This window comes from Antennarius striatus, chromosome 5 (assembly GCF_040054535.1).
Source record: "Antennarius striatus isolate MH-2024 chromosome 5, ASM4005453v1, whole genome shotgun sequence".
Lineage (NCBI taxonomy): Eukaryota > Metazoa > Chordata > Actinopteri > Lophiiformes > Antennariidae > Antennarius > Antennarius striatus.
This window is the reverse complement of record NC_090780.1, coordinates 9,062,180-9,075,980: the sequence shown is the minus strand read 5'-3', so window position 1 is coordinate 9,075,980 and position 13,801 is coordinate 9,062,180. Positions and strand designations below refer to the sequence as shown.

General features: G+C 39.9%; 1 protein-coding gene across 4 annotated transcripts in view; it reads right to left on the bottom strand.

Annotated features, from left to right (window-relative positions):
* The window catches only part of atg7 (ATG7 autophagy related 7 homolog (S. cerevisiae)), an 85,623-nt gene that overhangs the window by 32,869 nt on the left and 38,953 nt on the right, over positions 1 to 13,801 (bottom strand). For all 4 annotated transcript variants that reach the window (XM_068316317.1, XM_068316318.1, XM_068316319.1 and 1 more), the window contains 5 exons: positions 12,544 to 12,738; positions 11,292 to 11,537; positions 11,023 to 11,138; positions 8,280 to 8,355; positions 2,209 to 2,289 (listed from right to left, as the gene is read on the bottom strand). In XM_068316317.1, the coding sequence (XP_068172418.1) occupies positions 2,209 to 2,289; positions 8,280 to 8,355; positions 11,023 to 11,138; positions 11,292 to 11,537; positions 12,544 to 12,738 (714 nt within the window). The remainder of the gene's footprint in view (positions 1 to 2,208; positions 2,290 to 8,279; positions 8,356 to 11,022; positions 11,139 to 11,291; positions 11,538 to 12,543; positions 12,739 to 13,801) is intronic.

The window sequence follows — 13,801 nt, the reverse complement described above, 5'->3', positions numbered from 1 at the left end:
GTTTTGATTTCTTATATCTTTGTCTGTTTTTCATAATTCCATATTTTCTTCCTCAGAATGGAGTGATTCCATATTTATTTCCCTGCACTTGGTCGATAAAAGTAACATTTACTGACGCCCACAATGTTTTTTCTTCATTTCACTTAGTGTTTCTGAATGCCAAGGAGTTAAACTTTTGAAAAAACGTTATTTTTTCATGCTTTTTGTCTCATCCAAGACTGGTGATTCCATACTTCTTGCTAGGGGTAGGGGTAGTATAATAGGGGTAGTATAATTATTCCGAGCCAATCAGAGACAGAGTGGGGGGGTCACAGCACTTCTAAAGTGGGATTTGTAAATTTGTTAATGCTTGGCAAGGACTTTTTCATGGATAAAACCTGCCGCCTTTAACACCTTCAAAGTCTGTCTAAAGCTATTTGTTTTAAATAGCCCCAGTTATCGATGGTTCAAAGGGAAGGAAATCCTTTTAAGGAGGAAACGTTTAAGTTGTGTTAGTAAGTAATTCAGAGTTTGGTCGAAACACAAGACAACAAGAATCAAAAAATGCCTTTATTATTTATAATCATAGCATATTTTCAAGTGCTACAACAATTGTAATAGCAAGAAGTGTTTGGAATAGTGAAAGATAAAGCCACGTAAGCTGTGATAGCCTCAGAAAGAAGTTAGGAAACTCATGCACAGAAAAACACACAGAAATACAGACACACATGTACGCAAGCACGTGCGCACGCACGCACACACACACACACACAAAATGAAAAAAGACCAACTCTACAGGAACTGCTCCAGCCCAGACAGGGGCTGAATTGTTTTGTTTCCATAGTGAGCTGGCAGCACACAGCTGACTGCGGCAGGAATACACACAGACACAAACACACACAAGACAAAGACAGACACACAAATTACAGTGAATGCATTGATAGATGGATAGAGGAACATACAAACGGATGAGATATGGGGGAGGGAGAACAGGGAGGGAGAAAAAATAAGACAGAACAGGAAGCAAGAGTAGTGAAATATTAGTTGGCTTGTGGGAAAAAAAACAAAACAAAACAAGGGAAAGCCAGATATGTAAATGCAAAACAACAAGCGAAAATGTGTGTGGGTGGGATGTACCAAATTAAAACATTTTGACCAATTTCACTATTTAACATTTATCCTTGCCTCAGCGGTGGATCATCTTTCCTAAACCCACGTTGTTCATTGTTCCTGACTACACAGGTTTCACTCGGCCTCGGTCGAACCTCATGAACCCTCCATACAGACCGAGTAATCTCATCAGTCACACAGGCAGAAACATGACACCTTAGAGATGGGGAGGAACTTCATATTTTTTTGGTGGTCAGAACACCCCCTCCCCACAGCCTCTTGGTTTCTCCCTCCGTTTGTGTTTTGGTCTGTCTTCACATGAAAGTGAGAGATCTGGGGCTTTATGACGTCTTTATAGTCACAAAGACAAAGAGCAAGCCAGCCCTCCTCTCCCAACACTCTGTATCCGGCCCTGCACTTACTTTCCAATTGATTACATTAATGTAATCATTTGCATTGCTGGATGCTGCTAACTACGGGGCCACCTGTGGCAAAGATTGCCTGACTGGCTGTTCAACAGTCACACAAAAGCAAAATTTCTCCCACGTCATTTGACTGAGTTGAGATATGTGGTCCCTTTTATGGCCAATCTCTCTCTCTTTGTCTCTCGCGCTCTCTCTCTCTCTCTCTCTCACACACACACACACACACACACACACACACACACACACACACACACACACACACACACACACACACACACACACACACACACACACACACACACACAAACACACACTTGCGTACAAAGCAGTGGTGGGAGCTGATTCCAGTCATACGACAGTCCCTGACATCAATAAGCAACTGCTGCCTGATTGTTACCATATGGTTTTCAGGGTGAGTGTGTGAGGCCTCACTCTTCTTCTAAAAAAAAGTTTCAACATGGATCCACTGACTTAACAATGTAGACATGGGAGGTATGGGAATCCCCCCATTTCTGCTAAAGCTGCAAACTGTGTTTCAGAACAACATAATCACCTTCTGACAGAATCTGATAAGTAAATCAAAATCTATCACTGTTTCAATCTTTCTGACACAATGGAGCATGTTGTCTAAACATTGCTTCATTAGACAATTGGATTAGAGATGACACAGTATGAACTATTAAGTGTGACTTACAACGGGCGAGCAGGCTGTGCATTTGTCAAACGCCAGGCTGGCAGGGAGGACGTTGTCAAACCTCGAAAGGAAACCTCGGATCTGTTGAAATGGAATCAAGACATCAAAAAATGTGAAACACAAGGCAAAGGTACAGTTTAAAACTACACTACGTCTCTCGACAAAGAGACGCAAGTTGATGAAAATGTTTGATAAATCATGAAAATAAAGTTAGTAGTTTAATAAATATAGTGATTTCTGAAAACAAGGCTTTCCGTTATTGGGACGAGGAAAGACCCCTGCCATCTTATGGCTTTGGAAGAGAAGGGATTCAGCGGGAATTTAACAGTAAACATTAAATCCAGGGCTTGAATATGTGGAAGCAGTTGGATTTTCAGTTTTCTACAATTTAAAACGATGCTGTGATGAGAGCTCCCTCTGGTGACAGAGAGGCTAAAGACAAGCTACAGTGAAATGATGTTATTACTGCTGAAGATCATCTTCCTAATTTACGACTAATGGGTACTTTAATTGAGACAAATTAGCCTGAATAATGTCTAGAGACCCCTGGCCATCCACAGACCAACAAAATTGTATCACCCCAAAAATTCGTTTCAATTACGCCCTCCCGTTTTTTTAGATAAAAACTCCAGTCATCCTCTGATCATGTGCATACACCAGAACATGAAAGTACTTTCTCACTATTATCTAGTGGTCTTACCAACAATATGTTCAACATTTGTGACAAATTACTGCATAATGCACAAGAAGGGAACAGCGATGGAAAAGACAGGCTTTCAGTTCTTGTCTGGGGTATATGAGTTCATCATGACATCTTTATGCAACCCATTTTGAATGACTCCTCGTGTGGCTAAATTCACACTACCCGAGACTGTAATGGCACAAGGATATTGTTTAAGATTAATATTTCACACTGTGTAATTAATAAGTACAGTCTTTAATTAACAAAATATTTAAATAAAACTGCAGTCTGTATGAATTTTCTTTGAGTCTTTTATTCCTTGTATTTGCTGATCATTTCAGTGAAAATGGTTTGCTGACAGATTTTCAAAGGTAGGAATAAAAAAGACAGAGGGAGCAAAAAACATCTTGCAGTAACATGAATATGAGAAGAAAATTGAGTCAGATAAATGGGTGAGTGTGGGGAAGTGAGATGGACCTCAGCAGACTGAAAGGTCTGAATAAACCTGCACATACAAAGAATACACTGAGTGTGAAGATCAGTCTCTAGTCCAGCTCCACATAAATGTAATGGGTCTGCTGAGTGAGTACATTTTACTGTCTTGTCACTTCAGGATGGATTATCATGGAACTAGGTGGAGAAACGGACATTATCCCACCGAAGGGAGCAATGAATGTTGGAGTAGATCTGGAAAGCGGGTGGATCCAGGATTTATTTCACCATCTAAATAATTATAAAAACCCCAACGACAGCAATTTGACTTCAAAAGGATTTTCTTCTTATTTGCTTTCTTTGGGGTTAAAAAGAGACGTTAGTCTTTTAATTTCCTTGAAAAAAAGAGGACATGAAGGTAGTTGGTGTGAGAGAAGGGGATGCAGAAGACAGGTTTAGATGGAGGAAACTTATTCGCTGTGGCGATCCCTGATGGGAAAAGCCGAAAGGAAGAGAAGTCTTTTAATTTCCTCTCTGGAGTCAATGGACAGAGAAATATACACCTGAAGTATGTTGGTGTTACCTCTGCATCCCTCCAGCTCTTTTCATGACTGTCCCAATAGAACCCTTATCACAAAGTTCACTGTTGATGATATAGGAGCTTTAGTATATAACATTCGGTGACCAGTTTGTTCTGGCTTTCTGTGTCTATGTTGTAAAATAAAAACAACACCAAAATATTTCATTTGGATTTTGGAGGGTCTTCTTCTTCTTTTCCTTTTGGCTTTTCCCTTCAGAGGTCGCCACAGCAAATCAATTGCCTCCATCTAACTCTGTCTTTTGCATCCTCTTCTCTCACACCAACTACCTTCACGCCCTCTTTCACTACATCCATGAGCCTCTTCTTTGGTCTTCCTCAAGGCCTCCTGCCTGGCAGTTGAAAACTCAGCATCCTTCTACCAATATATTCACTATCTCTCCTCTGGACATGTCCAAACCATCTCAGTCTGGTCTCTCTGACTTTATCTCCAAAACCTCTAACATCATTCCTGATCCTATCCTTCCTGGTCACTCCCAAAGAGAACCTCAGCATCTTCATCTCTGCTACCTCCAGCTCTGCCTCCTGTCTTTTCCTCAGTGACACTGTCTCTAGACCAAACAACATCGCTGGTCTCACCACAGTTTTGTACGCCTTTCTGTTCATTTTAGCTGAAATTCTTCGATCACACATCATACCTGACACTTTTCTCCACCTGTTCCATACTGCCTGCACACATTTCTTCACCTTTTTTCCCACACTCTCCCTTGCTTTGGACTGTTGACCCTAAGTACTTAAAATCCTCCACCTTCTTGATCTCTTCTCCCTGTAACTTTACTCTTCCACCTGGGTCCTTCTCATTCACACACATGTACTCTGTCTTACTGCGGCTAACCTTCATTTCACTCCTTTCCAAGAAAAACCTCCACCTCTCTAGCTTCTCCTCCACCTGTCCTCTGCTCTCACTACAGATCACAATGTCATCTGCAAACATCATAGTCCATGGAGATTCCTGTCTAACCTTGTCTGTCAGCCTCATACATGTCCTGCACCGCTCTAACATACTTCTCTGCCACTCCAGACTTCCTAATACAATACCACAGTTCCCTTCTGGCACCCTGTCATAAGAGCTTTCTCCAGATCTACAAAAACACAATGCAGCTCCGTCTGGCCTTCTCTGTACTTCTGTATCAACATCCTCAAAGCAAATACTGCATCCGCAGTACTCTTTTTTGGCATGAAACCATACTGCTGCTCACAAATGTTCACTTCTGCCCTTAGTGTAGCTTACACTACTCTTTCCCATAACTTCATTGTATGGCTTATCAGCTTTATTCCTCTGTAGTTGCCACAACTCTGCACATCTCCCTTATTCTTAAAAATGGTCACCAGCACACTTCTCCTCCATTCCTCAGGCATCTTATATAGATCAGTTTCTCCCTCCTTACTGTCCAATCTAGTATACAAGTCATCATAATACCCTTGTTTGGCCTTTGCTACCTCTACCTTCACCTTACGCTGCATCTCCCTGTACTCCTGTCCACTCTCCTCAGTCCTCTCAGTGTCCCACTTCCTTTTAGCTAACCTCTTTGTCTGTATACACTACTGACCTCCTCATTCCACCACCAAGTCTCCTTATCTACTTTCCTTCCAGATGACACACCAAGTACTCTCCTACCTGTCTCCCTGATCACATTAGCTGTAGTTGTCCAGTTATCTGGAAGCACCTCCTGACCACCCAGAGCCTGTCTTAACTCCTTCCTAAAGTCATGCAACACTCTTCTTTTTCAGCTTCCACCATTTCGCCTTCTGCTCTGCCTTTGCCCTCTTCATCCACCTCACCACCAGTCATCCTACACACCACCACCCTATGCTGTTTTGCTACACTCTCACCTATCACTATTTTGTAGTCACTGATCTCCTTCAGATTACACTGTCTGCACAAGATGTAGTCTACCTGTGTACTCCTACCTCCACTTTTATAGGTCACCCTATGTTCCTGCCTCTTCTGAAAGTATTCACTATGGCCATTTCCATCCTTTTTGCAAAGTCAACCACCATCTGTCCTTCTGCATTCCTCTCCTGGATGCCAAACATGCCCATCACCTCCTCATCACCTTTTCCTGCCTCAACTTGTCCATTGAAGTCTGCACCAATGACAACTCTCTCACGTCTAGGTATGCTCTGCATCTCTTCATCAAAGTCCAATCAGAATTTCTCCTTCTCTTCCAGCTCACATCCTACCTGTGGAGCATACCCACTAACAACATTGAACATCACACTTTCGATTTCTAGCTTCAGACTCATCACTCTGACACTCTTTTTACCCCCAGGACACTCCTAACAAACTCCTCCTTCAAGATAACTCCTACTCCATTTTTCTTCCTATCTACACCATGATAGAACAACTTCAACCCTCCTCCTAAACTTCTAGGCTTGCTATCTTTCCACCTGGTCTCCTTGATACACAGTATGTCTACCTTCCTCCTCTGCATCATGTCAACCAACTCTCTACCTTTTCCTGTCATAGTTCCAAGTCCTATACACTTGGCGTTCCTCTTCTCTCTCTTCCTACAAACACACTTTCCTCCTCTCCTTCTTCGATCAACAGTAGTTAAATTTCCAGCGGCACCCTGTAGGTGAACAGCACCGATGGTGGTCGTTGTTACCTGGGCCTCAACCAATCCGGTATGAATGTCATTCGAATGTTTGATTTGGCAAAAGTTTTACGTCGGATGCCTTTACTGACACAACCCTCTGTATTTATTAGGGCTTTGGACCGGCACAATAAGACACTGGCTTGTGCCCTCTTGCGGCTACATTGGATTTTGGAGGGTGATTTTTTTGTAATCTGAACTCCTGCAATCAGCAAAAAATCCCTTTCCTTGTTTTAGACAATATTACTATACTGGCTGAAAAGAAACAGAGTAGGATGAATCTTCTCAGAAAACTGCACAAGGGAAAACGGAAGAAAAATAAAACATTTTGGGAGAAACAAACTAAATAAAAACTGTTTTGGTCTGTCTTGTCTTGTATTAAGGACAAGACAAATTTACCAATTTTATTTCATTTTTATCAAACAAAGATTGATGACCCTTAATGTAAATTATTTAATTTGTTTTCAAATTTCACCTAAGGACAAACACAGAGCATTTGTCTAAGAATCAGACAAAGCCAACACATCGCCATTCATTTCCATCCTCAGTCTAATGAATTCAGATCTGGTCGGATTCAAAAATTTAGACCCAGATACACAACCTGTGTACGGATTTTCGAGAAGGTTGGGGGAAACATTACTTTGTGAAATTTAGGGATGGCGTTTGCAAAAGTTGAAAGTGCTTAAGATAAAACATGATGCAGTTTAATCACACTTCCACAGGTTGTCACTGTGGCACCAAAGAAAAGAACTGACCGAATCTTGAGGACACTCAACCCTGGGTTACTGTATTTGCGAGAAACTATTAAATGAGAAGGTCACTCAAGATATAATATATGCAAAAAGTGGATGCACACATGCCTATTATTCATCCTGTGTGTAGTCACGGTCACACACGCACGCACGCACACACACTCACACTCACTCACTCACTCTACACAGAAAAAAATAACATTTTCATGCTGTTTTTCTCTGGATCATTTGGCTCAAATGCTTTGAGCAGCGGACGTGTGAAGCAAATGGCAAATATTCAGATTCTCATGATAATGAATGTTGATGTGATGCAAATGGACATGGTGACACATTTCAGTATGTGGCAGTAAAAGTAAGCACAGCTTGGATGCAGATCATCTATCCTTCCATCTGGTTACCTCCGAGTTCAGTAGGACTTCATTATGCTCCTTAATGTCCTTCTATAATACCAAGCGTTCAGCCTGTTTTTATAAATGACCATAGAAATTCAGAGAAAGTGCTAATCTCACATGTGAAGTATGTTTCAGATTTTTTTAAATCTAATGATCCACAAGATTACTCATGAGATTCTGATGGAATCTCATGAGTTTTACTGCTTTGCCCATTGATCTAATAAAAAAAAAAAAAACTTTTCAAACAGAATTGCGACATTTCCCATCTGGTTATTCCCATCTACTTACTGAATGTGGATACTTCGGAGTATCCAAATTCCAAAGGACAAAGCAAAATTCATTAGAATACATAATAGAGAAAAACAAACATACGCATAACACCATAGATCAAAAACTTTTTTACTTTTCTTGTTCTCTCTCCAAGTGCCCTGTCCTGACAAAACTGTTTCTATTTCCATAGCAACCCCAACAATAGAACAGACAGAGGGCTGCGCAGAATTTTCACCAAGGATACGGAGTGATGGCTATCAGGCGTATACTACAACATGAAAGGGAAGTTCATGTGCAAACAGCAATCTCAGTACAAAGAACGTATCTGTTTGAATATGTGTGTCTGACCTGATGTGGCACTAGACCCAAGGAGGTGGGAGGTTCGTTCATCCTGTCATCACTGCTGCTTGCAACTGCATAACCCCTGATGATGGGGAAAGAAAACGAGGAAATTATATACTTGACTGAGTCAGCCATTTTCCTGTCATGGACCTTTTGAATGTTCAATAAATTTCAATTAATAAAAAATAAGATCCTACATTTGGTCAGGACTGGAAAGGAATAATCCAAACAAAACAAACCCTAATGCATGCCAAGTCATTTTCTTTCATTGTACAGAATCTTAATAAAATATGACAATGAATTTATTTTGCTTTTCCCAGGGATGTAAGAGCTCCTGCTTAACAGTAGATCGACCCAGGTTTAAAAGATCTGACTCCCTCTGGATAACAAAAATAGAAAAATCACTGTCAAACTGAGCTCAAAGTGGTTCTGAAAGGTAAAAAGTATCAGACACATCACTGCAAATTTAATCCTTATTTGACAATTTTAAAAGTCCATGAATATGCATGTGAACAATAGCGTTAAGAACTTAAATGGATACAGAGATGTAAACAACACAGACAACACGGTTTTCTTTGTTCATGGTCGCTCCAAAGACACTGTTACTGCTAAACTCATCACAACAATGTCCTGTGTTACAACTTGGTTGCAGTAGTGCTGTCTACAGCTAAACCTTTCTAAAACTGTAGACATGTATTTCACCAAAACAATAGAGTATCACCTGACCCTGACATAAGTGCTAATGGAGAAAAAATACAAATTTTCAGCCAATATAAATATCTTGCGTTAATAATAGATTCACAGCTCTCCTTTAAAGCCCATATTGACAAATTGTGTAAAAAAATCAAGTTAAATCTCTAAATTTCCATGGAATTCGAAATGAAATGTCAACTGAAGCTACAAAAATGCACTTGTATTCAAAGATTTTCAGTCACTTCAACTATTGTATAGAGTGCAAAAAAACCATTGGAAGTTTAGTACAACCAAGCAATTAAAGTTATGAATAAAAAACCTAGGCACTATCAGCCTTTTAGACTGGGACAATCTTCACACATTTGCAGATTTGAATTTGATTTATAAAGTACTGCATGGCTCCAGATCTTCCGACAGAGTTCATCAGCCAAATAAACAGCTCTGAGCGTGTCACCTGAGGCTCTGTCAGAGGTGACCGTTTCATTCCTCTGCGCAGGAGCACTTTCAGTAAGTCGGCCTGGTCAGTGAAGGAGCACTAGAGAGTGGAACTCATTACCTGAGAAGATTAAACTTCTTACAACACACAAGGTCTTCACAAAAAACTTGAAAATGTGGCCTATCAACACCTATAGTTGGCAACACTAAAAGACAAACCTGTTGCGATGTTTTGATGTTGTGATCAAGTTAAGTTACGATATGTGCGATATTCTCTTTTAATTGTGTTTGAATATGTATCTTATTATAGATATATTTTATTGCTTTTACTGCTTTTTATACATCATGACCAGGGGACTACAGATGAAAACTAGCCTTCTGGCTAATTCTGGCTTTTTTACCATGTGTAATCATGTGTGTTATGAAATTGTATTGTTCTCTCTCAGATGAACTAAACTAAACTAAACTAAACTAAACTAAACTAAACTAAACTAAACCAAAAGAAAGAATAAACATGATCATGAACTGAAAAAGAAGTGCAGAGATGACACATGCAAGAGAGGGAGATCTTGCTGGAAAGGACAGAAGTTGTGTAATGATAGGAGGTTTAGCACTTACAGGACAACTCTCCCCATCTGTCCTTTCTAAGCTTTTTATCCAGGATACAAGAGGAGTTCTTTAACAGATTATAATGTCTCACACTGTGAAGTTGTGTTATCAGGCCAAGTAAAGGACCACTTATGTAATTTTCATCAAAACAAACACACACACTTCTTATGCACGTGATTACACACAGAACATGGATTAGTGTATTTCAAAGATAAAATCTTGGGCTTCAGGCCAGCTAATCTCACCGCTCCTTCTTCTAGCCTTGAATTCATTGCTCCCTACTTTTGCCCTTGACCTGTTTGAGGCAACTGAAACCTGCAAGCTGTCTGCCTGACACCATTCCTTTTCTCTTGAAGGATGCTTCTAGTTCTGTGGGTATGACTATTCTTAATCCCACAAATTCCCAGCCATAGTGTAGGATATGTTGCAACCCCTTTTACACATGCAGTGGTAAAAACACTTATTAAACAGAGAAACTTTGACTCATTGGTTTGATCAAACTTTAGACCAATCTCTAAACTTCCATTTATGGCTAAGGTCTTAGAGAAAGTGTTTTTTATGTTGTAATCCTTTCATTCTCATTAAAGAAATAGCATTTACGTATAGTATTAATCGCACTTAAAGATATGTTTGTTTGTTTTTTAAAATTGTTTGGAACAGCCAAAGCAAACTACAATAAGAATTTTTTATCTTATTTTTACAATTTATACTGCATTAAAATACCCTCCAAAAAACCCTAACTGACCCTAAATGGTTGTACATCAGGCATTTACAACTTTTTAACATTGTTCTTGGTTTTCTTTAAGCTGGAACTTCAAATGGGGACGGTTTGATTTATTTTTCAGGAAAATTACGTTGTTCAGCAGCTATTTTTGTTTTAGTTTTTATTTTGTTCAACAGACCTTAAAGGTCTGGCATACGGACCTTAAAAGGCATTAAGGGATGGAAAGAATAAACTTGGAGAAGAAGTAAGAATATAAAAGAGATATATAGCATTTGTAAGTCTGCTTACCCTTCACTGTGCTGCAGAATGGACACCATCATCTCAACAGCCAGGGCTCCAGCTATCATAGCCAGTCCTGGTCTACTAACTGTGCACTGCTGATCCAGGGTGCGATCCCTCGTTGACTATTAATAAATAGGAATAGTTTCAGTGTTAAAAGTTTGATAGTCAAAACCATTTTAAAAGGATCACATTTATTTTGTTTCTATTCTTGCATAAATGTTTTTTGTTGGTGCACTACGTTAGGTTAGTGAGCCGGCAAATGTTAGTTTCCTCACATCTCCTGGTGCCACAACATCATTGCAAAAGTAGCAGCCCAGCTTGTGCCCCGGGATGTTGGAGAAGAGAGAGGCTCCTGGGACCGAGGTGGTGGAGCCAGCTGGTGTCGGTGAGGATGAGGAGGCAGTAGAACCTGAAGAAGAAAAGTCCAGTTCTGCAGAGACACTTTGACTGGTGGAAGGTTTCTTCAGACCATGGCGCATCACAACAAATGTGTCAAATCCCAGAGCGGCATTCACCACAAGCTAAAAAGTGAAAAGCAATGATTATGGAAAATCTTGGTAATAAAAGGGCTATTAGAAACAGCAGAACATTACAACAAAATCACATTAACTGAAAAGCATTGGGTTGAATGATTTCAAAGGGAAATTACATTAAACATTAATAGGCTCTTTAAAAAGCTGAAAGCATTTGGACCTGTGAAAGAAAAGGTAATAAATTGTAAAGCCAATTTGTGGTGAAGTCATAAACACCCCACAGCGGGAAGGGACAAACAACCTGCTAGGCAGTCCACAAAAAACTGAGAACAACTGGAATGATACAAACATTGAAAAATGGTGCTGCATCAGTGATAACACTGCCGGCCCTACAAGCTCCTAAAATAGGGTTCAGTTATGAGATGTTGTTAAAGAGAGAAACAGAATTCAATCTGTTAAAAAAAATAAAAATAAAAACAGAATTAACAACTGAGCAATGTAATTTTCCTGAAAAAGAAATCCATTTAGGGTCATGAATTTGTTTTTGTTTTTTTATGTTTGTTTTTTTGGGGGGTGGGGGATCAATTGCAATGCAGTATAAATTGTACAAACAAAAAAACGAAAAACTATTCTTACTGTAGTTTTACTTTGGCTGTTTACTTTGGCCGAACAGCTGAACAAGAAAAACAAGTCTTCAAGTGCTATTAATACTATAAATGCCATTTCTTTAATTTGCTGCCAGCTTCTTGTCAAGCTATCGTTCTAATGGCAAACTTCATTTTAATGACAGTATAAAAATATCTGTAGTAAAAGGTCTGAGCAGGACAATGTCAAAGTCAATACATGAAATACATCACGACATGACAAACTCAAAATACAAAACTTTGAGGATGTCCTCTTCTCGGGTTCAAGATTCTCTACCTGTGTGAAATTTTCAGTACATGGTATATGCGTGTATAAGGTTTGGTTAAAATAGACTGAGAAGGTAATGATAGATGGACAGCCAGATGAAAGGACGATAACACTTCATTTTAGAAACAGCAGTGCTTCTTACCTTCCTCTTGCTGGCAGCTATCACTGTAGGAAGCCAGCGGCTCTCTCTGGTATCCATTAGTAAGAAAACCGCGTCGTGTTCTGAAATGAGCTTCTCCAGCTGCTCGACGTCCCTCTGGGCCTGGGACAGAGTGGCCTGAGAAAAATTTACTGGGTGGCCAGGCATGGGGATGCTCATATTATACCCCTCAGCATTCTGCAGCAGGTGACAGACAAGGAAGAAGAAAACAACCAAAGAGTCACTGCTGGCAAAATAAACCTGTGCAGTAAAATGTCCAGCTCATACGTCAGTCTTCCTTTCTGAATCGTCTTATCTGAGCATGTTTTTGGTTCTAATTTTACATAATAATTTCTAAGCAAATAAAACGACATTACTGATTTTTGGTCTTGATGTACAGCATATCCTATGTAACAAATTTTCTGCACTATAAGGCGCACCTAAAAGCCTCAAATTTTCTCACAAACCTGTAGTGCGCCTTATAATCCGGTGCGGCTTATATATGGATTAATATTCATATTACAGTATTTTCTGCACTTTAAGGCGCACTGGATTATAAGGCACACCTTTAATGAATTGTTTACTTTATAATTTATTTCATATATAAAGCGCACCGGATTATAAGGCGCATATAATAAAAAATTAAAATAGATTTAAAAACCTAGTGGCTGTAGTTGCGCTATCCGTCCACTAGCTAGAGCATTCATGACTGAGTACCTTTAGTCAGCTGTGATTGGCCCTATTGTTATGTCAATAAGCCATTCTGAGCCTCATCAAGGAAACCTGATCCCTTGATCACTTTGCCATCTTAGAAAGAAGTCAACACGCATCTTAAAAAACCTGACATTAAAAACTGGTTCATTACGAGTCCACTCAGTTTGAACAGGAAGGATTATTTTCTGATCTGAACTTTGAAGCAGCGACGTTCGTCTTTGTTTATTGAATATTGTTTCGATCGATCAGTAGTCCAGTCGGGAGGTGAAGTGCAGCTATTTCCTGTCTAAACAATTTTTAACTAGTTTTTAATGTCAGGCTGCTAATTTACTGGCAAATGTGACGCTGTTTTACTCCTAGAACTGACTTTGACGTCGGTGTCTCAGCGGCGTGAATCTCACAGCACGTCACTGCAGACAGAATACACAAACCTAAATGCACCCGTCAGCCGCCCGCCCAGAGCTATCAACTACATTTGCAAAATCAGTGCAGCACACCAGGTACCGTTGTCCCTTGATATTTCAGAAAAGGCTGGAAGTTCAGCTTT